Genomic DNA, 27,497 nt, shown 5'->3' with positions numbered 1-27,497 from the left:
TGTGTGTGAGTGAGTGCAGTGTGTGTGAGTGCAGTGTGTGAGTGCAGTGTGTGTATATGAATGAAGTGTGAGTGTGTGTGAGTGCAGTGTGTGTGAGTGCAGTGTGTGTATATGAATGAAGTGTGAGTGTGTGTGATGCAGTGTGTGTTTGTGTATGTGTTGGTGGGGGTGGGCATTTAATATATTATTAATTATTATTTGTTTTAATTTTTTTTATATTATTATTTTTTTTATATATTATTATTTATTATTTAATTATTATTTTTTAAATTTTTTTTATATTATTATTTTTTTGTATTATTATTTATTATTTAATTATTATTATTATTTTTTTTTAATTATATTTTTTTTTCGTCCCCCCTCCCTGCTTGATACATGGCAGGGAGGGGGCTCCTTCCCTGGTGGTCCAGTGCCATTGGTAGTTCAGTGGGGGGGAGAGGGGTGCTGGCAGAGCTGTACTTACCTGTCCTGCAGCTCCTGTCAGCTCTCTCCTCCTCCGCGCGGTCTGTGCAGCTCCCTCTGTCAGCTCCCAGTGTAAGTCTCGCGAGAGCCGCGGCTCTCGCGAGACTTACACTGGGAGCTGACCGAGGTGCTGAACGGACGGCGCGGAGGAGGAGAGAGCTGACAGGAGCTGCAGGAAAGGTAAGTACAGCTCTGCCAGCCCCCCTCTCCCCCGGTCTGTATTATGGCAATGCAAATTGCCATAATACAGACTCTGACTCGAGTATAAGCCGAGTTGGGGGTTTTCAGCACAAAAAATGTGCTGAAAAACTCGGCTTATACTCGAGTATATACGGTATGTTAAATAGAAGCGGTCCCAAAACAGAACCCTGAGGGACACCGCTTACCACTTTTGTCTAGCTTCAAAATTTACCATTAATGACAACTCGTTGTACGCTATCCTTAAGCCAGTGTTCTACCCAAGAACAAAAACATTCATCAAGACCAAATTCTTTTAGTTTGAAGACTTACTTATTGTGAGGAACCGTATCAAATGCCTTGGCAAAATCCATGTAGCTCACATCCACTGCAAGCCATGATCTATACTTCAATTTACTTCTTCATGGTATGCAATTAGGTTAGTTTGACATGACCTATGTTTCATAAAACCATGCTGATTATTGCTAATAACAAAGTTCTTCCCAATGAATTCCTGAATATTATCCCTTAACAGCCCTTCAAATATTTTCCCAGTCACAGAAGTTAAACTCACGGTTCTATAATTTCCAGGCAAGGATTTTGAACCCTTTTTAAATATAGGAACGACATCTGCCTCCAATCATCTGGTACCTTACCTGAAACAAAATAATCTTGAAAGATTAAATGCAGATTTTCACTTATTTCCCCACTTAACTCCTTAAGTACTTGTGGGTCAATACATGTTCCAACAACCATTTTAATTCATTTCCCATAATGCTCTAATTGCTGGTTAGATATTGAGGATGCTCTGGTATTCCCACAAAGGCTGTGTTATTATTTTTGGTTGATGTCTCCATCTAAATTGCCCCTATGATGTAGTCCCATTTCACTCCATGTGTATTTGGCTTGGGAAAGCTGGGTACAGCTCATCAAGATTTAGTGTTATCAAGAGTTACTCCATTAGTGTTCTTGATATTGAGTGTTGAATCATTAAATGTTTCAGGATACAGCAAAATGGGGGTAGATGTAATTGGATTTTTTTTCCATGGCTTGACGACAAGTTTTCAACAGACCCAGGATCAATGGGAAATCCCTATTAAGGATTTATTTCGATATTTACAAAATCGTTCAATATTTACAAATTAGAGACTACCTTAGAAGAGATAGTAATCATCTAAGTCAAGGGGTTCTACCCTTCCACCAGATAATTTCCTTGCACACTAATATTTACATTCTATCAATTTTTGATTCTGTCAACTACCCCAGCCAAATTGTCTTACATGTCTGCATGAGAAAAGGAGTTGAAGTGTTCTTTTAATATTGATGTGTGGAATGGAGCTCTTCTTTCTAAAGTTTCTAAATGTATTACTCACTAATTCAAACAAGAGCATTTAGTTTTATTAGTATTTACTGCCAACACTACTGGTGCACATACTTCCTCTCAGTGTAATTTACGTTGCCATGGCTATAGTATGCCTGGCATATGTGCACATATTTTGGGGTTTTATCTTCTCTAGTGCAATTGTGGCACTTAATTCAAAAAAATACTTCATGTAGATGTAATTCTCCCATTTAATATTTAGGTTTTCTTATTAGGTTTTTACCCTTCATATCATAAAGGTTTTAATTCTTACTAAGCTAAATTGGGGAAATCATCTGCTATACCCACTATTTCTAAAGTACTACAGCATTTAGAACTGACTGAGAGAATGAAATATATGATATATATATATATATATATATATATAGATATAGTAATAAAACAAATGGCATGCACTCACGGTCTTCCATAGAAAAGGTTTCCTTTATTCCAAGATGTAGATCAACGTTTCACTCCTCTCAGGGACTTTTATCAGGATCAAATCAAATCAGGGACATTCATCAGTATTGTGACGAAGGCAACTTGGCCACTGGCTTTTGGAGGGGCCTGCTTGCTAGCCTCTTGCCCTGTGCGGTCGGTCAAATGTGACTTCCACAAAGCTTTTGAACCCCTGCTCTGATCTGGGTGATTTTTGGATATGTTGTTCACCCAGATCAGGGCTATCCAGAGATGTATGGGGATATGTGGTGTTTTGGGTTGTTTTCTGTGTTTTGTGAAAAATGTGTGTTTTCTGCCTGTGAGAGTTAGTCCATTGTGTTTGTTAATTGTATCACATGCAGAGGGGAGGGTTTGTGTACAGTAACTGGGAGTGTTCAAATGTAAAAACTCTGTTTTTATTGGATTGCACATTTCATGTCCTGTGCCCCACAAGGTCCATGTGGGCGGTAACCTTGTGGGGTAATACTGTATAAAAGAAGCAGCTGTACCATTAAACCTTGAGATCTGCTTAACCCTCAATACGTACCCTTGCCTCTTTATTGTAGGGAACTGCTATATTCACACTAGGGATTGCTATACTTTGTATACTCCCCTGGGCTCTAATCACTTAGCTCTTTTAAGAGCTGTTCCTGTTACGCTCTCCTGGAGGAGAGGTCTCCCCGCACACGGTCCTGAATGTCAGAGGTTGATCCAGGGTGGAAGGAAGGCAGCGAGACTCCAGTTAAGCTACGGCGATTGTGGAGTATGTGGTGGTTGTGGTGTCCGGTGCTTATAGTCCTCAGCGTCAGCTAGGAAGCGTCCGTCAATGGAGGTGCCCAGTCGGCGTGCCAGGTGATCCGTTACAAGTATGATTTGATCCTGATGAAAGCCCTGAGACCACTGAAACATTGATCTACATGTTGGAATAAAGGAAACCTTTTTCTATGGAAGACCATGAGTGCAGACCATTTGTTTTATTACTTTGTATGCTATAGCCACAGGACTGGAAACCGGCATTATATTTATATAAAAAAGGCAATTTTGTATCCTGAGTGCAAGGACTATCAGTTGTTTATACAATATATATATATATATATATATATATATATATATATATCTATATATATATATATATATATATATATATAAAACTATTGTCTCAAACGTATGTCTTAGACACTCTTTAGACTGTCGCATGATATTGGATAATAATTGGGAAGAGAAGAGGAAAAGAAAAAGAAAAGTGAGGTAAGATTAAAAAAAAAAGGGTCTGGAAAGAGAAGGAGAAAATTATAGTAGAGAAGTAAAACAGCAGCAAGGAAAAAAAAGAGAAAGAGAAAGTAAAATGAAGTGAAAGTTAATTTTCCTAGAATTTTACATGCCCCCCTTCCCTAATACCTTTTTTTTCTTGCATTTGATGTTGTAGTTTGTTTTGAAGGCTATTTAGAGAAATTATACATACATCTTGAAACTGTTAATGAGATCATTTGTAACTTTATATTAATAATACAAATTTTAATTACAATATCAACAGAAATGAAAGATGTTTTGTAAAACATTTTTTAGATATGGCTTGACCATTTTTTCAACAAATGATGTGTCCTCACAATTAAAGATTCAGTCTTATTAAAGGTTTGATGATGCTTTTTCCTTAAAAAGATGGAAGCTTTAAAAAAGCTAATGTCAAGTATTAAAGTACTTTTTGTAGTTTCAATTTTCATGAACAGAAGTACATTCTCCCAAATACCTGCAATACTACCTGTTATAGGATAGCAAGGTGGATTTTCTCCAAATTAACATAGGGCTTGTGATTTAGGTTTTATACATGAAGGATATTAAGTTTGGCAAGAACCCACAAACCACCGCACCCTAGAGCCAAGACCAGGATCTAGCTTCCAGTGGGTAGACCTCTAGACCTAGTCCAGAGAGTGAAGCAGGTTGCTCTTACAAGAGCAAGTGTTGTGATCCAAGGGAGTAAAGGGATTATAGCAACCCCCAAAGTGAATATAGCTTTCCAATCCCCCAAACATGAGCCTAGACTTCATGAAGGGTAAAATGAATCTGTTTAATGGCAGCCATAACTAGCCTTATATGCAGGTCCACACGCAAGGGGCACTCCCCCTGGACCTGAGAGTAGACTACAGTAATAACATATACACAAATTACATTGACTTTCAGGTCCAGGACACTCCCATACAAAATAGGTAAATCCCTCCCCTATGTCTGGTAGATAATTGAGTCAAGCACTGTATTAAACTCAATTATCTCCAGGCACAAAAAGCACAAATTTTTACAACCCCCCCCCCCCCCAAATTACATTAAAAAAACCCACAAAAATCACGCATATCCAAAAATCTCCCAGATCAGTTTAGGAGTCCAGGAATTTTCTGGAAGTCATAATTTGACCGACCGCTCGCATGGTCCAATGCCCAAAACAGTTCCAGAGAATCAGGGCTTGCAGTCGGTCTAGTGCGGTTGTTTAAAAATGAACCAGCTACCAAACAGAGTCAATAGTCTTACCCTGGAGCTTGATCCCCTTGATTGTGGGAACATTTCCACTGAACAGCGCCTTTCTAAGTATTGTAGAACCGAATGCAGGCAATGCTGGAAGTCCAGCTGTGTTCGGGAGTTTCTGTGTTCGTTTTCAGTTCCATGAGATTCATGCCCAAACACCGCTGCCTGCTTTCATGCGAACAAGATGGCCGCCACCTTGTGGTCGTCCATAAGAATTGTGGCCACCCAAACAAACACTTAGAACACTGCAGTGGAAATTGCTGCACAGTAGCAATTAGGCTTAACAAGCTCCGGTTCGTGCACCTGTTCGGTTCCCGAACCAAATATAAAATACCATGAACCAAGTCTGTTCACATAGTTAAAGGGCCCATAGTCTTTGGTAAGAGGCTGGCCAGCAGGCACCTCCGAGCACCAGTGACGAGGTTCAATTCCTCACACAAAGGTTCAGGCAGTGTAGTTCAAAATCATAGGATCCTGATTTTCCAATCTACTTTCGGTAGTGGGCAAAGCTTAAAAATGATGATGTTAACTGTGGGTGTTAAAAAAGATGTAGATGCTGTTTTTCAATATTTTTTGTAAATATATGAAATTGAATGTGTCAATTCTAGCCTATATTGCACTTTTAAATCAATTTCTTATAAAAACATTGCATGTCAATGTTGGTGCTTTAATATTATGCTTATGATAATTTGTTACTAATTTTTATAATATTTTTACAGTGCAATAAAGTTAAACTTTATTTATACATTTTTTATATTTACATTTGTATATTGCACAGCACTAATACAGTTATAGCATTAAACAAAATAACAATTAGTCCCTATAATATATATGATGACCACTAGATACAGTCCACTGCATTACTTTTCAAGTTACTAAAGTTAAGTAACCACTCAATAATGCAAAAGTATATAACAGCTCATTAAATATGCTGCATAGCTAATAATCTAATGTGTAACAAGATATCATGTCTCAACTGGCCAACTGCCTGTTAGATCTAATTTCCATTAACCCAAATGTTGGCTCCTAAGCGACAATACGAGAGGCATACATAATTTACAAGATGTACAGTCTATTGTACTGCATTTGCACCTCTAGGTTATATTACTGCCATATCCAATGCAAAAAATCACAGAAAAAGACACTAAACTACAGAGCAATGAAGTGTGCTGAAAAGGCTCTAGATTGCTATATTAGTTTGTAGCACAATCATTTAGAAAAAGCTATTTCATAAGTTGCAGACGAAGCAGAAATATAAACTGCTTAACTGCATGTGATCCAGATTAACCCAACATTCTAGTTACAAATCGCATCATCCCATCTGATAATGAATAGTCTCATAGTACACATAGCTTCTGTTTGATTTTATAACTGAGTTAATTAGTTTTTCACTTACCTTCTATAGAATATATCTAAACCTAAATTAGAAACATAATGTGTGCAGGGATTTAACCTGGCCAGACCTATGCCTATGCCGTCTGACCAAAGGGACACACACCAGTGATTTTAGAAAGTGGTCCCAAAACTCAGACTAAAAGAGGCATCCGTGAAGAAATCCAAATCAGAATTAGACAAGAACTCTTGCCCCCAGATAGACTCCCCATTAAAGGACAGCAGAAAGACATCCCAAACCATTAAGGTCCGTTTTCAATTCAGAGGACAGCCATACAAAATTATGAGGCTTACAGATCCCCGCCATGGCAAATTATAAATAACACTCAAGGCAAGATTGAGTTTCTCCAACAGAGACTGCATGTTCCTGAGAGTCACCTTCTTCAGAAAAAAGCGAATAGACGCCTGAAGTTCATCTAATTTGTCCAGAGGCAACTTACAAAATTTGTGGTCGGCATGTATCTCAATCCCAAGAAATGTAATCACAGACGTAGGGCCTTCTGTTTTCTCTGGAGAGAGAGGTACCGCTAAATTCCCCATAACCCAGAAAACAGTCTCCAATAAGGTAAAACAGACATTGCAGTGAGTCATAAAAAATCACCCAAATAATGGGTTATAGAGTCAACTCCCGATAAAATAAAAACAATATTAAAAACCCCATAGGTAGGCATTTGCCTACAACAAAATTAACATCAAGACAGAGGTGCCAACAGTCTGGATGAACAGAAAGCAAGCAAAAAGCCGACTTAATTTCAGTTTTTTCAATGAGGGCACCTGAAATTAACAAAATCAACGGCACAATCGAAAGCGGTATAACTTACCACACAAAGTTGCAGGTCTATTCCATCGTTCACCGATCCACTCCTAGGATGAGACAAATGAGATGTTCTTTTTTTTGGAACAAGATCCAAAGGAGATACCCAGGAATCAGGAACAGGGTAAACGCAACATTCCTATAAGCCACCACAAGGGTGAACTTGCAAAGAATGCAGATTAGCCATCACAACAAAAACTTTTCTGGAAGTAAAAGGAATGCGGAATCCAAAATAATAACTGTCATCCAAATGGGCTGAACATGACTGTTAGGTACCCCAGGATCCGGAGCACTCATGTTGAAACCTGCACATAGCACCCCATCTGCACTATCCTTCATTGTAACTCCAACGCACTCCTGACTTGTGGGCAGTCAATGAAGTGACTGGGTTAACTCTACTGGCCGCTGTCTGAAAGGGTGCAGACCTAGGTGTCGGTAAAATAGTCTTACCAGTGGTCAAAAGGTTAAGACAGAGGCTTAGGTCCTTATGATCCTAACTCAACGTTAGATGTACAGAACGACTCTGTCAAAATTGTTGGTCATAACTGAGCCAGAAGTTGCTGCCATACACCTGAAAAGCCTCCCTGATAGAGTCAAGGAGACAGAACAGACCAGAGCACTGTTCTGGAGCCTTTTTCCCCAACAACACTAGCCATAATAGCAAAAAAACATGAGTGTAACTAAAAATGGGGAATACTTCCTTCAGGGTGCTCCAGAAAGGAAGGGCCAATACCTGAAGCCATTAAATGCAAGAAAAAGAAATATCCAGGCACACATCAGGTTTCTTCTAAAAGGCAGTCTTTTTTATTTGACACAATGAAGTGGATACAACATTTCAACTCCTCTCTGAGCCTTTATTGTCTTGAGTATTCCCAATTTTTAGTGTGTGCATTACATTCAAAATCCCTCAGACACACAAAAACAAACACAGACACACATGATGGTCAGTTTTAGCCACCCTGTTTCTTACCTTTTGGATGGCTGGGACTGTTGATATTCAGAGTCGGCCTCTCCTCCGCCCCTTCCTTTTTCTTCCATGCTTCCATGCGCGGCTCAGTCTTTGTTATCTGAGAGGAAGTGGCAGGCTTTCACTCCCAGGCTGCTGATATGAGAGGGGCCAGATCGTACTGTTAAGGCACCACATGCATGACTGGGCCTCTGATTACACATGGCCATCTGCTGACCCTAAGTGAATGGGCCACCCAATCAGCCCCCTCAGCATGTGGGGCCCCGGTGCAGCTGCACCAATGGTAGTTCCACCGCTGCTCTGACTCTTCCATTCCTTCTTTCCCCTTCCTGGCTGCAAGAATATAGATTTGACCAAAAATGGGGTTGTTTCTTTGTTTGTCATAAAAATGCAACTTTAACAGGATACTCAAAAGGTTCCTTTAAGCCTATTGAATATAGAGTACATCTTTGTCTTTTTTGTTTGTATTGAAAGTTTGCAGTCAATATCTATTTTTACCACTTAACACCTAGCTGAACTAGGTGTAAAGTTTGGTGAACTATCAATTGCATTCAGCATGGTGCTAATTTTTACTGTCTAGCATGGCAACCAGGTGCTACTAAGAGTTTTTTATCTCATTAATTTCTTTGAGCAGCATTAAAAAAATATATATCAGCCACTGATTATCAGTCTTTAAGTGTTTAAGTTTTTAGCATAGAAGCAGACAGTATTCAGTAATGATAGCAAAATCTATTTTAGAATAGAAAAGAGGTGGGGGTGGCACTCTGTAATTAGAGATGCATAACAAGAGAATGGAACTCTGGCAGAGAAATGTGTTTCTCTGATCTCTGCAGATTGTAAACTAACGCTTGAGCAAAGGAAAGATTACTGTCATTTGTGAGAGAAGGGGTTAATTAATTAAACAAGTCAAAAACATGAATTAGGAGATATTTTTGTATCATCAGCTCCTGTAAAATTTTACACAAAAAAATAAAATGGATATTAAAATCCGGGCTGCTAAAAATATACAGGCTGTTTGACATGCAGCCATATGCTCACAGTAACACCATTTATGTACAGTATTTACATTCAGTTGTAAGATAAAAAAAAAAATGTTTTTTTTGTCATGTTTTATATCAAATAGTCTGCCCTTACAGCTTGAATTGTTAAAAAAAAAAGAAGCAAAAATGACACTACTCTAGAGTCAGATAAAGTAGGGTAGGTCTGGTAACCTGAATTAAGTGAGGAACCAAGAGTAAACAAAAACTGTATGAATTTGGTGAACAAATTAACATGCTCAACTTTACAGTAGCTTAAAGTCTTCGATGTCGTGAAGGAATTTTAACACACACACACCCATACAGAAACAAATACACACACACACTCACTCTGTATTGTTTTTAAAAACATATTAGTGCAATTCCTAACATACAACATTAATTCTGAGGCAATGCAAAATCTATGTTGTCATACTTGTGTCAAACAAAGTGATTATTAAAATCTGTTATTTTTATAGATGCAAAAGGTGTTTGAGAAACTACCCGGATTCAAAGATATACGGGTCCTAAGATTTAGGTAAGTGACATGTTTCAGTAATAATGTTGTCATTGCTAGCTATATATTTATTTCTAATGTGAATCCAACAAACAAGCTTTATAATAAAACAAGGTTGCAAATATGTTTATGTACGTAAAATAGTTCATGAAATATAATGCATTTACAGATACATATCAGTACAGATGAAGGTCATGTTCTCCCATGCAGTCAGTGGCGTACATACCGCGGTCGCAGGGGTTGCAGCTGCGACCGGGCCCATCCCTCCAGGGGGCCCCGCCGTATGTATGTACGTATGTATGTATGTGTGTATGTGTGTGTGTCGGGGGGAGGGAGTGGGAGGGAGTGGGAGGAAGAGGGAGGGGGAGCATGGATCAGTTTCGCACCGAGGCCCCATGGATTGTGTGTACGCGACTACCCATGTTTTCAGCAATATAGAAAATACATTCATTTTCATTCACCCAAACAGTGTAAAAACAGTTCCATTTGTCAATTTGTAGTTTGTTTATTGGAATATGTTGTTTGATCATTGATTAACTTTAAGGTTCACCATATGGACATGGAAGTCTCTATTTCAAAATATAGATAATATAAGAAGAATATGTAATAAATGGCAATCCAGTTTTAGGAATTGAACCATTGGTTTCCAAAATCTTGACTGACTTATGGAATAGCGACAATTCCTTATACCTCCGAAGGAAGCAATAGATTAAAAATGTATTAAAGTATGAAACAACATGGAATTGCCAGCATTTAAAAATGTTGGAGCCAATGCAGATTTAATGGTCAAGTTTACTGTAAATGCTTATATTTATGTATTTTCTTTTGTATATCACAATTTTTACTCATATTTACAGTGTTTTATATATTTGTATGTGTTCATAAATTCGGGAAATGTACTGTTGTGCATCACTTATGTATAACATGACAATCCTTAGAAAAAGTATTTGGATGTTTTATAAGTGCTTATGCATGTTTGTTTAGTTTTGTTATGTGTTAATATGCCTCTATTCACATGAGCCTGCTACCTCTTTCTATGCAACATTTGACTTGCTGTATTCATAGCATTGATACACTTATCCACACTACAATTATGTATTGATTTTTGTTGTGTTCTGTAATACGTCTACATACCACATGTTTCTGCTGTCATACAAACCACATTTAACTAGATGATGTCATTGTACACATGGGATTTGTGGCCTGTGTTTTTTTTTTTAAAGTGAACCTGTAATGAAAAAATGCACTTAACAGAAATCACTCCTGTATACACCATACATCACACAGATACATTGTGTTCAATGGCAAATAAATATTTAATTTCCTTCGTTCCAGCGCAGCTTTGTGGGTGTTACTCTTTGTGCAACACCCACTGCCAGACAACCCTCCTCATCACCTGCAGTCTTCTTTGATTTGCCCTGTTTTGGATGCATTCTCCTCAGTGTCATTAGCATTCTGACTTCATTGCCAGTGTACCAGTGTTGGAACGGAGCGGCATGACTATGTTTCTATACTCCCTATCCAGCTCTATAAACGCTGACTAGGGAGTTTCTATAGCACCAACATCACATGCACTATGGTTGCTATAGGTGGAGAGCAGACGGACCTTCTTTTCTGCTCTTCCTTGTCAGTCAATGCTTCAACAGTAACTTTGGTTTTGCAAATGGGTGATATAGTTTAGGCACAGTAAACATGTTCATTTATAGCCATTAATTAAATATCAAATAACTATTATCTTCACTAAGTGTACTTTCTATTAAGCTCTAACCATAGGTGTGATTTTTGAAGGTAAATCTGTGTAAATCTGGGTTATTTGTCTTCTGGAACAGTGCTTCCAACAAACATAGTCCAACCAGTGGGCAAATTGGTAAAATAGACTCAGTTGTGTAATGGTTTACTAATTTAGCTTTAAGCTAGTCAGTTCTCGCTAAAGAGGTGCGACCCTCCAATACTGACATGCACTCACCCATTGCCTGGTTTTGGATTACAAGATGATCAGTTTCAGTACCTCTCTTGTTCTATTACAGCCCCATCTCAAAGCTAATGGGATAGGGCCTTAATAGAATGGGAACCAGAAGCAGGTTCCCTTCTCATTAATCTAATATAAAGTATAAATTATTCATCCATGTTAATGTATATTTTTCAGTCTGTTTTATTATTTTTAAATATTATTAATATTATTAATATTATTATTATTATTATTATTAATGATTGTATTGCTCAAGTTCTCGCCCTACTATAAATGTAAAGGAATGCTTCTTAAGTATATTTTGAAAAACATTGCTAGCCGATTTTCAAGAGATTTTTATATTTGTCTTTTGACTTAAATACTGTACTGTTGACTTCATACATAAATGTTAAGGCAGGTGGCCAACATGCAGGCAATTTCCACATAACATGCTTTCTTTGTAATCCAGACATTAAAAACGTTTGCACCAACTGTGATGTTATACAAGTTGTTTCTATTTCAGATTGTCAGCTGCACTCTGTTTTAATGAACTTTGAGAAACTTTTTGAAATAGTACAATTGTCTAGATTTCTACAAATAGACTCTACTGCACAGCATTAGAATGTGTTTAATTAGAGTAAAAACATCATGTGCTTCATTTTTCTACCTTTTGTGTGTGTGCGTGTATATATATATATATATATATAATATCCAACAAAAAAATTGAAATGGTCTCTTTTTCTCAAGAGCTGTATCTATATATTGTGACAAACTTACTTTCCTGTGTGTGTTTGTCCAGGATCTTTTGGCAACTGCACAGCCCTCTAGGGTAAGAAAACCAGGTCAAGACAAAGTCCAGTTTCAAAAAGGCCTCTGGACTGTTTATTTTCTGTTGTTAAGAAGTAACAGTATACAATAAACAGCAAACCTTCTTTCTCCACAAAACACTTTCTTTCTCCACAAAACACTTCCCTCGCTCCATCCTGCTTTAACTGCAGTAATATAGCTGCTCACAGCCCCTACAGGTGAGGCTAATGACCTTGTTAGGCAGTGAGCCAGAACCCCTTAGAAAACCTGGGCTTGACTCATGCACAGCCACTCTGACAGTGGGTGGAGAATCGGCCCACCCTGCTCTTCCGAATACTCCACCCCAGGGACCCAAATAACAGAGGGAAAAAAAAACTACATTTAAACTTAAATGGGGCTGCATGTGCTTACCCACATGTCAGGATAGTGGCTGTGCAAAAGTCTGGGTGCCAGATATACACCTTTGACCACCATCCCCAACACTCTGTCACTATATATATATATATATATATATATATATGGTTGGCAGCCATTCCATTCCAGTATCTACATGATTGGCAGCCATTCCATTCCAGTATCTGTTGGATTTAAGCACAGGCACACCTCATTCTACTTAGCGAGGTACTGATTGTCACGAACGCCGCTGTCACCAATTTATCATGAACGCACCCTACTCTAAGAGTGTGTTGGTGAAAGGGTTAAAGTTCACTATTTGTCTGCACTAGCCTGAAAATAATGATGAAAAACCCCTTAACACCACACACACTTAACCATAATGTGATGAAACCACCATGTTTATTCAGGACTTTTAGTTTTTTTGGTTCGGTAGTTGAAACTACCGAACAATGACCACCCCCCTGACTCATTAACTTCAAAGAGAACAGTCGATTAAGTGCTCTCCCTGTGTGGCTGCCATTCGTATAGTCGATATAGGCTATCTTGTTTGCACGAAAGGAGGCAGCAGGACTTGGTCGTCTAGTGTCTGGAACTAAAATCGGACACTCGAGTTCCCAAACACCGGTCAAACTTTGCGAATGCCTGCTTCCTTTTCCCAAACAGCCAGGAGAGCGCTGTTCGGTAGTCTTGTTCCCACAAACTAGGGGAACAAATGCTGCCATGAGCCAGGGGGTACTGTTTGAGTATTTGTTCGGTTTCAAGACTTTCCGAAATAGACAGATCGCACAACCTAAATTCATGGAACTATTTCTGGGCAGAAGCCTAGTGTGCGGTCGGTCAAATTAAGACATCCATAGAATTCCAAAACCCCTGAAACGGATCTTGGTGATTTTTGGATATGTTGGTCACCCAGATCAGGGCTATCAGGGGATATAACATTTATTGGTATTTTATGTGTTTTGGGGTACTTTTTAAGTTTTATGGAAACTGTGTTTTTTTTCTGCCTGGAGATAATTCAGATATTACCGAATCTGACTCAATTATCTCCCAGGTGGACAGGAGGGATTGTGTGATATATAGGGGAGTGTCATACTTTGTTACCTTGTTGTAATTGGTTGTTAACTTTGTGTTGGAGTCCACCACAAGGTCCATGTGGTAGTGCCCCTTGCATGGGGATTTGCATAAAATCCAATGTGGCACCATTAAACTTCATTCCTGTTGTACCCTTCATCTAGTCTGGGCTGATGTTTGGGTAACTGTCTACTTGCTGGGGAGAAACTACTTGGATGCTGCATTCGTTGGAACCATTCAAATCTACACCCGAACTGCGAGCTATAATCACTCAGGCTTCAGCAGTTCGGGTGGAAATAGGCAAATGGGTATCTACCATACTAGCATTCATAACACATAATAATATAAATACTTCTATTTTAATGCTGCCACCACCAAGACAATTCATAAATGGGGTGCCTTGGTCCCCTAGGTAACATAATATAAAAGCCCACCAAATACAACTTAGCACAATATCTATGAAACTGTAAAACTCTAATTATTCTCTTCAGGTAACATGATTCTTTACCAGACAAAGGCAGAACTTAATAAAGGAGTATATATTATGAGCAAAAAATTGTCACAGTGCATACAAAAATACAGATGACAATCAAATTAGTTAAGCCAACAACGGATAAAAAAACAAAAAAGATAAAATAACATAAGTTCCAATCACTTACTCACTTAGGTTTTCCCAGGGGGTCTCTGGCAAGGAAGATGGTGACTCACTCAAAATTAGATTTTGACCCCACGCAAGTACAATACACATTTCAATATCATTGGATATATACCCTGTGGATCCCCCTCAAGTTACCAAGCCTGGCCCAGAGGTGGAGATTAGGCACACCTATAGAAACAATAAGTGACCACCCCCTTGTGTTCCAGACCAACATCAATTCATATGGAAAGTTTTGGTTCTAGCACCTCTTTTGTACTTGCCACAGAAATAATAATTGCATCTATCAATTTGTTACCATTTTTCCATTCCATAGATATGTCACACTTCTTACTTGTGACATAATATAGCGGACATCACAATCAGGGCCGGACTGGGGATACAAAGCAGCCCTGGAAAAAAAAAATCTATGCCAGCCCCATAAGTCTTGCGTCACGTATTGTCACATGTAATATGTACGGCTATGTGTTGCCATCCAAGATGATTGAGTAATATATAAACACATATATATATATATATATGTAATTTATCATCAGATCAGGGGTTCCAAATAAATTTTTCCCATGGAACACTGACATAGTGTATGAACATTTCAGCAGGAGGATCTTCAGTGCTGCTGGCTGAGGTTGGTGTGCTGCTCAGCTCTCACTGCTCCCTCTCCCTCTCCAGTTGGCGCACTCTGTGTGGGAAGAAGTGCTGTCCCTTCCTCCCAGCATCCAATACTACAGGGGTCCAGGCGCAGTTTTAGATGACCACTGCGACGGACCGGACCCCTATTTAGCGATACCCATCAGATGACCCTAACTGCTTGGGGCACCCGACGTGCAAATCGCCGTGGAAGCAAAATTTTGTTTTTGCGTAACCCTAGGGTAATTGGGAAACGCTGCATTAGATGATTGAGTAATATATATAAACACATAATATACAAGACATGCATACATATACATATATGCCTTACATATTATTGATATATATTTATTTTTCTAATATGGTGGGTAGGGGTTCTGTATCATGGGTAGGGTTGCTGTATGGGTGGGTAGGGGGGGCTGTATGGTGGGTAGGGGGAATGTGAGTAGGTAGCAGTTCTATAAGGTTGGTATGGGGACTGTGTGTGGGTAGGGGGCTGTGAGTGGGTAGGGGGGCTGTATGGTGGGTAGGGGGACTGTGAGTAGGTAGGGATTTTTTAAGGTGGGTAGGGGGACTGTGAGTGGGTAGGGGGCTGTGAGGTGGGCAGGGAAGCTGTGAGGTGGACTGTGAGGTGGGTAGGGGTTCTGTATGGTGGGTAGGGGTTCTGTATGGTGTGTAGGGGGCAGTGAGGTGGGTAGGGGGCTGTAAGGTGAGCTGACAGTGGTAGTGGGCTGTGAGGTGGACTGTGAGGTGGGTAGGGGGGCTGTGAGGTAGGTAGGGGGGCTGTGAAGCGGGCTGAGAGGTAGGTAGGGGTTTTGTGTGGTGGGTAGGTGGGCTGTGAGGTCACTTCCATCCCTTAATACACTTCTGACCCCTCCCCCTAATACACTGCTGATCCCCCTCCCCTTTCTAATACACTTCTGACCCCCCCTACCTAATGCACTTCTGACCCCCCTCCCCCTATCTAATGCACTTCTGACTCCCTCCCCACTATCCAATACACTGCTGACCCCCCTTTCCCTAATACACAGCTGCCCCCCTCCCAAATACACTGCTGTCACCCCCTCCCATATTACACAGCCGACCCCCCCCCCACACTCTCATATACTGCTGATCCCTCCCCTCCCCTAATATACTGCTGACCCCCCTCATATACTGCTGACTCCTCCCCTAATATACTGCTGACCCCCTTCCCCTCCACTTATATACTGCTGATCCCTCCCCTCCCCTAATACACTGCTGACCCCCCTCCCCTGATACACAGTTGACCCCCCCTTCCCTAATACACAGTTGTCCCCCCTCCCCTACCTTAATACACAGTTGTCCCCCCTCCCCTCCCCTAATACACAGTTGTCCCCCCTCCCCTCCCCTAATACACAGCTGTCCCCCCTCCCCTCCCCTAATACACAGTTGCCCCCCCTCCCCTCCACTAATACACAGTTGTCCCCCCTCCCCTCCCCTCGTCCTAATACACAGTTGTCCCCCCTCCCCTCCCCTCCCCTAAAACACAGTTGTTGTTCCCCTCCCCTAGTACACAGTTGTCCCCCCTCCCTGAATACACAATTGTTACCCCAATACACAATTGTTCCCCCCTCCTCTAATACACAGTTGCCCCCCCTCCCCCTATACACAGTTGTCCCCCCTCCCCTCCCCAATACACAGTTGTCCACCCAATCCCCTAATACACAGTTGTCCCCAACCCCCTATTGCAATACACAATAGGTCCCCCAACCCCCTTTATTCTTACCTGTACTAGAAGATGTAGCTCAATGGTGCAGAAGGGAAGAGATGCCGCCATGCGGTGCAGTCAGTGGAGAGCCGCCACCGCACAGCCGCCGGATGTGACGTCATATGCCGCTCACATCTGGCGGCTGACAGGAAATGTGTATGGTCTGCTCCAGCCTCCTCTGACCGCAAACAGCAGAAGCAGCGGCTGGCACGAGCGGCGGCGGTTGCGGCAGCGGCCACATGGACTAACAGGAAAAAAATATTTTCCTGTCTTGTGGCTGAGTGCAGCCACATCTCAAAGCGGCCCTAGGGCCGGCAGCCTACAGGAAAATTTCCCGGTGTCCCGGTAGGCCCGTCCGGCCCGGATGACAATCCCTTCCCAAATGGCTTAAGTTATGCAAATCATGTTTAGGCTTGATGAGAAGATTGTGCATGTCCCAGTCTAAGTATAATAAAACAAGAGGGTTAATTATTAATTTGTGGGTAAGTATTAATGTTTCTTTTGGTTATGATATTGGAACACAAGCATTCTCTTGAAGGCTAATGGCCATTAACATATCAAAGAAATGAACTATCAATTAAGAGTTTTAGGCCATATGGTCGAAGTCAGTTAGTTTACATTGGAACTAGGCATACATGCAGTTCACGTGGCACTTTCACACCTTGCAGAGGCTTTTATTAATCAAAGGATCAATTCATGTTATAAACCATCTGATACAATTTACATTAACCCCTTCTGACATCTGTCCTCTATAACTAAATTGGCCCTTCCACCTCTAACCAATTCATATATGCACTACAAAAATTACATTAAATAGCAACATTCTATAGTGCAACAATGAATTATGTACCTTGGCGTGACACTTATTATCTAAAGTAAAATTTTAAAACCACTGAAATGGTCAGCACTATCCTCTTGCAATAGGACCAGCTGATGGCAAAAACAGTGCTAGTAGTACCTCAAAAGTTATTGGAATCAAGAACATTTATTAGCCATCCCAAAAGAGTTTAAAAGTAAGATTTTTGGGGAGGAAAGGATGCTTACAAGATGTCAGTTCATAAGAACCATGTCCAGCATCAAACACTGGGGACAAAAATGCTACAGAGGTGCAGAGGACAGAAATAACTTTCCACTGACTGGAATGAACTCATTTGAATGTCACTCAACATGCATAAGATGACATCAAGTGATCTACAAAAAGAATGGCAAATGGCACCTGGGGTGAAGTGCACGGTGATAATGGTTTGAAACGGGCTTCTACGGCAGAGCTGAAGTCATGTAAAGCTAGTCTGCCAACAATGAGAAGCAGAAGCTAGGCTGAGGTTTGCAAAATACCATAAGGATTGGACCACAGTAAGGTCATTTCTGATGAGTCTAGTTTTAGCACTGTGCCCAACATCTCATTGTTTAATAAAAAACAAGAAGGGAGCCGGCAGCACCAGTGGCTGCTCGCTGTAATTTAAGACTTAATATAAATCAGTATGGGGGTCGCTATGACCCCCATATTGATAAAAAGGAGGTTAAACCCCACCGCATGCCCCTACTTGCAGCATGCCATGAGTAGTGGCATGTCGCCTAAACAATTTTAAGATTGTCACAGTCACTAGTGCTATAATGGGGGACACAGGTCCCCCCCCCATGGTGGGGATCACAAATACCTAAAATGGGGAGGGCCATATAAACAGGGAACCTTAATTAAATAAATAATAAACAGGGGATCTTAATTAAATAAATAATTTAATAATAATAACCTAATGTCCCCCACCAGGTCCCCACCCATGAGCGGCGGTTGGGGACCCTAATAAATTAAAGAGGGGACCTAATGTTTCCCCAGGTCCCCACCCATGAGTGGCAGGTGTGGACCCTAATTAAATAAATAATGAGGGGACCTAATGTCCCTCCTCTGGTCCCCACCCATGAGTGCTGGGTGGTGATTCTAATTAATTAAAGGAGGGACCAAATGCCCCCCCTGGCCCAACCCATGAGCGGCGGTTGGGGACCCTAAATAAATAATGGCGGGTACCTAATGGCCCCCAGATCCCCACCCATGAGCGGCGGGTGGGGATCCTAATTAAATAAATAATAGGGGGACCTAATGTAATAGTTTAGGGGGGGCAATAAACTAAACCTGTAAAATAAAATTTCATACTTACCATTAGATGTCTTCTCTTCTCTTAGATATATTTTCTTTCTTCAGCTGCAAAAATGGGCAAATAAAAATCCATAATATGTGTCACAACTGTTCTTTGGAATGTTCCCATGCCGTGTAATTTGACTCACAACTCTCTGATAGGTTGCTTTCTTTTTTGAAAGCAACCATCAGAGGGTTATGAGTCAAATTACACAGAAGAAGAAGACATCAAATGATAAGTATGACATTTTATTTTACAGGTTTAGTTTATTGCCGCCACCTCCCTATTATTAGGGGGCTAGGCAGGGTATTTTTATTGGGGGGGAGTGACTATGGGCTTGGGCACCCCTAGTCACTTTATTATTTGTGATCCCCACCCGCCGGTAATGGGTGGGGACCTGGGGGGGACATTGGCACTATGTCCCCCCATTTTAGGTATTTGTGTTCCCCACCATGGGGGAATATGGGGACCTGGGCCAGGTTCCCCCTTATTGCACTAGCGACTGGGTAGAAAAATTGCTGTTTAGACGAAATGCTTCTACTCGCAGCATGCTGTGAGTAGGGGCATGCAGGAGGATTTAACCTCTCTTTTATCAATATGGGGGTCATAGTGACCCTCATACTGATTTATATATTTAGTTTTGTGACAGTGAGAAGCCACTGGCTGCTCGCTGTCATTTCAAATCGGATATAAACGTATCTTGTATTAAAGTGTAAAGAATACGTTAAGAGTATGTGTAAAAAGTAGCTATTTAGATTTAAATAGCTACTTTTTCAAATTGCAACATTGTTATAGTTTTTACTTTAACTTTTGGTTACATGTACTCTTCCATCGCTCTCTATCACTTCTATATAAGATACAGATTTTTGTATCCAGTTTTAAATGACATGCTTTAAATGTTTAGGCAAAATGGGGGAGACCTGGCACAGGTAAGGGCATGTGGCAGGATTTATCCTGTGCCAGGTCCCCCCTCATTGCACTAGTGACTGGCCAGTCACTAATAGTTTTAAATTTGTTTAGGTGAAATGGGATTGTGGGAGGATTTAACCTGCCTTTTATCAATATAGGGGTCATAGTGACCCCCATACCGATCGCTGTTTAGGCAACATGTCCCTACTTGCGGCATACCGTGAGTACTGGTATGCGGGAGATTTAACCTCCCTTTTATTAATATGGGGGTCACAGGTTTAATGCAGGGGGGAGGTAGGAATAGTTTATTACAAGGAGGGAGCTGGTAGCGCTGCCAGCTCCCTCTTTGCTTTTTTTTTTTTTTTAATGGACAAAAACAAATTATTTTTTAACACATTTTGTTTGAAAACGAATGCTTTGCGGACAAAATTTGGGATTGCTGAATGAAATTTGTATTTAGTCCGAAATAATTTGTACAAAACAAAAATCTCTCTAGTGCACATGTCTATTGATTTCTGAAGTCTTCCTGAGTAAACACATTAGTATTTTGCTGTTCAACTATGAAGTTGAACTTATCTTCTAAGCATGATTTGAGGTCTGGAAACACTCCATATTTTTTTCTCATTTTGACCAGTTCTCATTTTCTGCAAATACATGCTCATCATTCGGAATTTGTGAGAAATGTGGTCAGTGGTTTATAGAATAAAACAGAAATTTTCATTGTACTCAAACACATACCTATAAATAATAATGCCAAAGGAAATTATAATGTTGCAGTGGACTCTTAATTAGCTCAAGAGATAGGTAGGTAGACAGACACTAGTGGTATAAAGTGTTATATTATTAAAATTGATAACAGGAGAAAAGATACAGAGAAATCGTGATTCTGTGAAATTATAGATAAAAGGTCTGCATTGTGGACCTCTAACTGGGACTAGACATAGGAACCATGGTCACTTTGAAATCACCGAATATCGAGTTCATCAATTGTCTGTGTTGATTTCTTACATTCTTAGTAACAGGAGACAAGTTGAAATAAAGACATAATGATTTGAGGGACACAATACCTTTTCTATGTTATGGAAATATAAGGCAAGTGCAAAGCCAGGTGATTATTAAGCCAATAATTGCTTCACTTTTGCTCAAGCTGCATATCTAGTAAAGTTCACTATATCAATATTAATAGCTGATAAATTGTATATTCCAGTTACATTGTAACAATAATTAATATTCATGGAATGCAATTCACTTTTGTCTAAAAGTGCCATTTTACTAACATTTCTAATTATAAATATAATTTACTGTGGCATACACTATTATTTATACTAATATTTTGTATTGTAAATAACTTTAATCCATTATTATTCATTAAAATAGCATGTGAAGTTAGTCAAAATATGTCCCCATTACATCAACACTATATTTTTTATTATACATTTCTAAATAGCAATGCTACATCCAATCAATTTCATGCACAATTTGTTCACATTTTTGTTTGAATACTGTGAAAAAAGAGGTCATTTAGCATCAGAGATGTGATGGGATATAAAGCAGAAAAATGTATGTTTATATAAGTAACTTCAACATTCTTTTGTACATTAAGCACGGAAAAAAAATTACTGTCTTCACACAAGATATTATGGGTAAATTAAGCTCTTGAAACATATTATGAGATCTATATTTGCTAACTGTTTATATGAAGCAATAAAAGCCAGCTAGATATATGAACATGTATCCTATTATTATTCACTCATACATCAGAGAAGGAAAATTGCATGTGCAAAGGTTGTAAAAGTCATATATAAAAAAAAAATAGTCAGTAAAATAGTCATTTTTAAAATAATAATATATTCTAACCACTATTTCTCTTTTGGTAAAATAAAATGGCATATTTAGCAATAGTTTTTTTTTCTTCCTATAAAACACCCAGTTCACTTTATTCTTGTGTTTAAATTGGCTTTTTAGGTGGATTTGTTTTAGTCATTATAAATTATAGTCTTAATTGTTTTCTATCTACATAACAGTTAAACGGTGGTAGCAGACTCTGTGCTATATGTTAAATACATGTGTAAAATGTTAGTTTGTACACATTATCCTGTTGTAAAAGTAAACAGCTTATTGAAGAGGTGTAGAAAATGCAGATTTTGAATGTATAAAAAAGGCAGAATAGGATAGTTACTTAGCATACTTAAAAACAAAAAAGCCTTTGCATCTCATTATTTCTAAAGCTGCACCCATTGCGTAGATAACAACAATTATAGGTTTTAGTTATATGCTTTTTCTAAATATTAATGATGCTTATCTACATAGGCAGCACATTTCTACACCCAGGAATTTGTTCCCTCTATCCCTGTGTTATTTTTTTTTTTTTATGTTTTATAATGTTTTAATAATTCTTATTAAATGATTGTGTGTGTCTTGTGTAGGTTGAATGTAAAAGTTGTAGAGATGTGTGAGGTGTGTGTTGTGACTGTCTGTGTGTGATGTGTGTATACTGTAGGTCACTTGTAAATCCAAACTTTTCTTTTGGATTCAAGAATATAAATAAATAAATAAGAAGGCCTAACATTCTCATACAAGTACACACATAAGAAGTCACATAGGCAATAATTTTGTACATGCACACAGGCACACACTCACAGATGCACACATACAAAAACACAGACATATACATAATACAGCATCATAGTCACACAGATACATTAACACAGATAGACAAGGATGCGTACATAAGTAAGGTTCAAAATTTCCACTCACCGCTTACCATTGGAAACTGAAAATAAAGCTATGGCAAGAAGAAATCCCCCCCTTAGTGAGTATATGATTTGCAGTGGGGCCAAACTGAGAACTAAAAGCAGCCCTGGAAAAAAATTATATGCCAGAATACCCTATATACCCTGTATAACCAGTATATCCTGCATACTCAGCATAGTGTGCAGATATAGAAGTGGAAAAGATAACTTCAAATGATTTCTCCAACGAGAAGGAAAGCACTCATAGGGCTTCAAAATAAACAGCTGCTTTTTTTTAAAACAGATATGCATTATCATATAGTCAATGTTACCCCCGCTATTAATGTATTAAGAGGCCCATTTCCCCCAGTAACTGGATGACACTCGGTTCCAGGGGTACAACGTTTGACAACCTTTATTTTGGCGCCGACCCCGCAGGGGGTCTCTATCCAACACAACACAAATCCCAGGCAGGAGGGGGCTGGGTTGCAGATAACCATCTCCGGCTCTGGGAGATACCACTAGCACACAGGGACACACATGCCAACACATTAAATACAGAGGGGTAGACTTTGGACTTGGAAGGGAAGGGGTCCCACAGATAAAACATATATTTGCAAATAGCCCCGGGTCCCATCTGGGATCCCTGCAAATAGCGGGGCTATCGGGTGTACAGAGTCCGAGATACCAGCATCTAAAGTCTGGGTCTCGAGGCTCTGTACATCCCCAGGATCAATTCCACAGTGTTGCTTGGTTTGGTCTGGTGAATTCAAACTTCGCGCCCAAACCAAGCAACGGCCAATCCGCTGAAAGGAACGAAACCAATTTGCGACAATCAGCGCTCGGGTAGGAGAGTGGTTTCGCCGCCCAATCAGAAGAAAGGGCGCGACACCTGATTGCACCAATCTGCTGAGAGGTGCAAAACCAATTCGCGCCAATCAGCACTCAGGGAGGAGAGGGGGTTCGCCGCCCAATCAGGAGAAAAGGAACAAAACCCTGTTTGAACATGCACTCCTGCTCTGATTGGTCGCCGGCTCCTTGCAGCGACCAATCAGTGCTCCCTTGGGCCGACCAACTAGGAGAATGACGCAAACCCAGTTTGAATGGGCGCTTCTTCTCCCATTGGTCGGCACAGACTTCCACGCGGGCCCTGTGGCTGCGAGACCGACTCACAGCCCCAGGGATTCCCTATCGGATGGATATCCCTACGTTGGTATCTACCTGAGAGAGCGCTTTCCTGTGCAGCCACGAGCCTAGCCTCGTAGCTCCCAGGTAGTGTTGTAAGGGTGATTATAGCTCTGTTGGGTGCGAGTAGGATGATCCCCGACACAGGGATCGAAGCCAGTGCGCACAGGCCGGTTTGGGAATGTGAATGCTCCCCCTGGTGGACATTCTGTGGTATGAACCGGTGGCCACCCAGTGGAAACATGCGCCACTTGTTTCCCTTGTGGAATGCAGTTTTCACACCTCTTTAGGGAGGTGTGAACGTTCTAACCACACGTTCGAAATGGAGTATCGAGGTGGTCCGGCGTACAGGATGATGTGCATGTGCTTTGCTGCCCAGAGACAGTTTTCTGGTGTCCTTCTAAAGAGAACATAGCTGGACGGTGAGGCAGCACCCCAAAATTGGGATTATCCTGCCGAAAGTGGTACAGTTGGGAGGCAAGCACATATTACTGTTGCTGCTAGCACTGTTATTTGTCATTTCCCTGTATTGCAATCCAATATTGTAATCTTAGGCCTGCCAATTAAAGGCAGGTGAGAGGTGCCCCAAAAGCAGTCCTCCAACTTTTCCCACGCTCAACATGCGGGGCACAGAATAAACAGGCACATTTTTTAAATAATAACAAGTAGTAACAGTCGCTTGTGTAGGTAGCTTGGTTACTATAGGCTAGGTCTATGCATTGGCAATGCTTTCGATATCTAGATAGTGTTGGCTTACAACATACATTGTGAGAACAATTAAGAATATAGTGAGATATTGACAACGTTAACTATACTAGGCTAGCTAAAGTAGGTAAGTAAGGATAAACTAGAGCCTATGCATCAAGATTACGTTAGGCTAAGTGGATTTGGTCAGTGGTTAGACAGTTAGTTAAATGTTTTGCCCCGATCTATACATTTTAGCTATGTACTGTACTGATCAAGGTGGAGTTAGACTGTTTTTAAATACAGATTCACGTTTTCCTGACATTCAGTAGGCTATACACCCTTTGTATGCTAGCAGTCACTTAAGCGCTAAATAACTAATATATGCTGTAACATCAGGCGCCAATATAGAGGCATGAACATGCCCACATGAAGCAAAATTGTCCTACCCGGAGAATGGAGGGAAGTTTGGGACGTTAAGGCTTGCGCAAGGTATGGCAAGATAAGGGGTTGCCTAGTGACTGGCCTGGTGCACTTGCTGACCCGGCTATGTATATGTCAGTGTAATGTCCATCTAGTGTTAATGTCCGCAAATAGGTTGCAAGGGAATGTTGACTTGTCCAGCGCCCTCTACGGTGCCGCGAGTCTTAAGTAGGGTTGGTGCCTCAAGCTCGCCCCTCTTGTTGCTGCTCCGGTCTTTCAGCCGATGCCCCTGCAGTGTTCGTTGGTTACTCTCGTACACAATCCATTGCTAGGTGCAGCATTGTGCTGTGGGTGTGGGGTGCTTCCCCCGCTGTGGGGTTGCCGTGAAGCCGGATGTCTGCTACCTTGCGCCCGCTGTCCAGTGGGGTCCTGGATTTTCTTGGGGGGGTTGTTGCTGTGGGCACCATGAGGTGATAACGGGTTGTGCCATTTGCCCTCTGCAGCCCTTTGCTTATGTGGCTGAGATGTTTGGCGTGGTATGTGGCTGCCTAGGGTCTCACTCCGGTGTTGCAGTTTGCGCCTTATTTTCTTTCGCCAGTGTGGGTGGCGTGTAAGGTTTACACCCCATGTGGCTCTGGGCCCAGTTTGGGGCGTCCTCAGCTGTGCCCTAGTCCGTTGCTCTTTAGGGCGAGGAGCCCTGTCTGATTGTCTTGTTGTGGGTGAGTTTGCTGTGGTACCGCCCGTCGGTGACTTTAGAGGCTGTTGTTTGACCTCCAGGCTGGCCCAGAACCGCCTGCATATGGCCTCAAACCTGGTTTAAAAGTCAAGTGCCCATTCGCTGGGGGTAAGTCGGTTTGCGCGGGTGTCTGTGACTTGGTCTTTTGACTCTAGTTTGTCAGCAGTCTGTGAGTGAGTACCTGCCTGTATCTGGCCTCCACGCTGTGCTTGTGTCTGTGGGTTTTGTTGGGGTGCGTCCACCATTTTGAGAGGCTCTTCTTCCCCATACCTTTGTGGCAGTAAGCCAGCTGGGGCCTGCTTTGTTGTCTGCTGCGGGGCGTAGGGAACCGGGATGACCCCCACCGGTCTATAGGGGGGGGGAACGGGGTCCCATGCCGAGAGTAGTTGCGCACTGTGGCCGAGGGAGAGCGGCCGTCTCTCCCGCGATATCCGCGTGCGTCTCGCTTCAGGCTAGGCCGCCGGGCCTATCTGCGGTTCTGTCGGGGTCAGTTGCAGGATTCAGGTGTCAATGTGTGCCCCCTTGGAAGCAGACCGGCCACCGGGTCTCGGTGGGTTACTCTCGGGAGGGAAATTGTCGTATAGGCGATGTTTACAGGCCGCGATGTCGGAGCTGTGGGTATACACGTCCGGTCATCTTGGCTGCCAGGCCCCGCCCCCTCTCTGCTTATATGTTTTGAACATATTAGACAGAATACCCACTGCATGCCTTTTGGCTAATCACAGAGAATATACCGGATATACTGCAGACAGTGGCAGATACAAGGGAATTCTGCTATGCAGCCTACTTGATCATGTCAGCCATCAGTATATATATATGTACCAGTTTTTGGATTCTTTGTGGTCAAAGTTTAAAGGACCACTCTAGGCACCCAGACCACTTCAGCTTAATGAAGTGGTCTGGGTGCCAGGTCCTTCTAGGGTTAACCCATTTTCTCATAAACATAGCAGTTTCAGAGAAACTGCTATGTTTGTGAATGGGTTAAGCCTTCCCCTATTTCCTCTAGTGGCTGTCTCATTGACAGCCGCTAGAGCCGCTTGCGTGATTCTCACTGTGAAAATCACAGTGAGAGCACGCAAGCGTCCATAGGAAAGCATTATGAATGCTTTCCTATGTGACCGGCTGAATGCGCGCGCAGCTCTTGCCGCGCGTGCGCATTCAGCCGACGGGGAGGAGAAGAGGAGGATCGGAGGAGGAGAGCTCCCCGCCCAGCGCTGGAAAAAGGTAAGTTTTAACCCCTTTCCTCTTTCCAGAGCCGGGCGGGAGGGGGTCCCTGAGGGTGGGGGCACCCTCAGGGCACTCTAGTGCCAGGAAAACGAGTATGTTTTCCTGGCACTAGAGTGGTCCTTTAAGCGTATTGGCTCTATAAATGATCACTGTGTGTATAGACAATGGTGAAATATATGCACAAAACAAACAAAATTGGCCAAGGCCCAATATTTCTATGAAAATCTGAACAATAACATCTCAAACCCTAGAAACTTTTGGAAAGTCATAAATAAACTACAAACTCCCCCAATCCACTCCCAACCCTCCACTGTCAAAGTGGATAATCAAACCCTGCAACTTCCTTTAGATGTAGCAAATGCCTTTAACAATTATTTTGTCAAATGCTCTTCTGCCCTGATTGCCAAGCTAATAAATGGCACACATCCTGAAACTACAAATGTGGATCAGGTCTCACTAAATTTGCAAAGTCCCAATATAGACAAGTTCATTTTTAGACTTGTACCTGTTAGTGTCATTGAAAAACATCTTAATAATCTAAAAATGAAAAAGCAGTCCGGACCTGACCAAATCCCAGCA

The 27,497-nt window shown here is 41.3% G+C and overlaps 1 protein-coding gene across 2 annotated transcripts in view; it reads left to right on the top strand.

Annotated features, from left to right (window-relative positions):
• The window catches only part of IMPG1 (interphotoreceptor matrix proteoglycan 1), a 500,344-nt gene that overhangs the window by 159,370 nt on the left and 313,477 nt on the right, over nucleotides 1–27,497 (top strand). For both annotated transcript variants that reach the window (XM_063443013.1, XM_063443012.1), the window contains exon 8: nucleotides 9,620–9,678. In XM_063443013.1, coding sequence (XP_063299083.1) covers nucleotides 9,620–9,678 — 59 coding nt within the window. The remainder of the gene's footprint in view (nucleotides 1–9,619; nucleotides 9,679–27,497) is intronic.

The sequence above is a fragment of the Pelobates fuscus genome, chromosome 2 (assembly GCF_036172605.1).
Source record: "Pelobates fuscus isolate aPelFus1 chromosome 2, aPelFus1.pri, whole genome shotgun sequence".
In the NCBI taxonomy this organism is placed as follows: Eukaryota; Metazoa; Chordata; class Amphibia; order Anura; family Pelobatidae; genus Pelobates; species Pelobates fuscus.
Note: the sequence above shows the minus strand (reverse complement) of the source record. Positions and strands in the feature narration are given on the sequence as shown.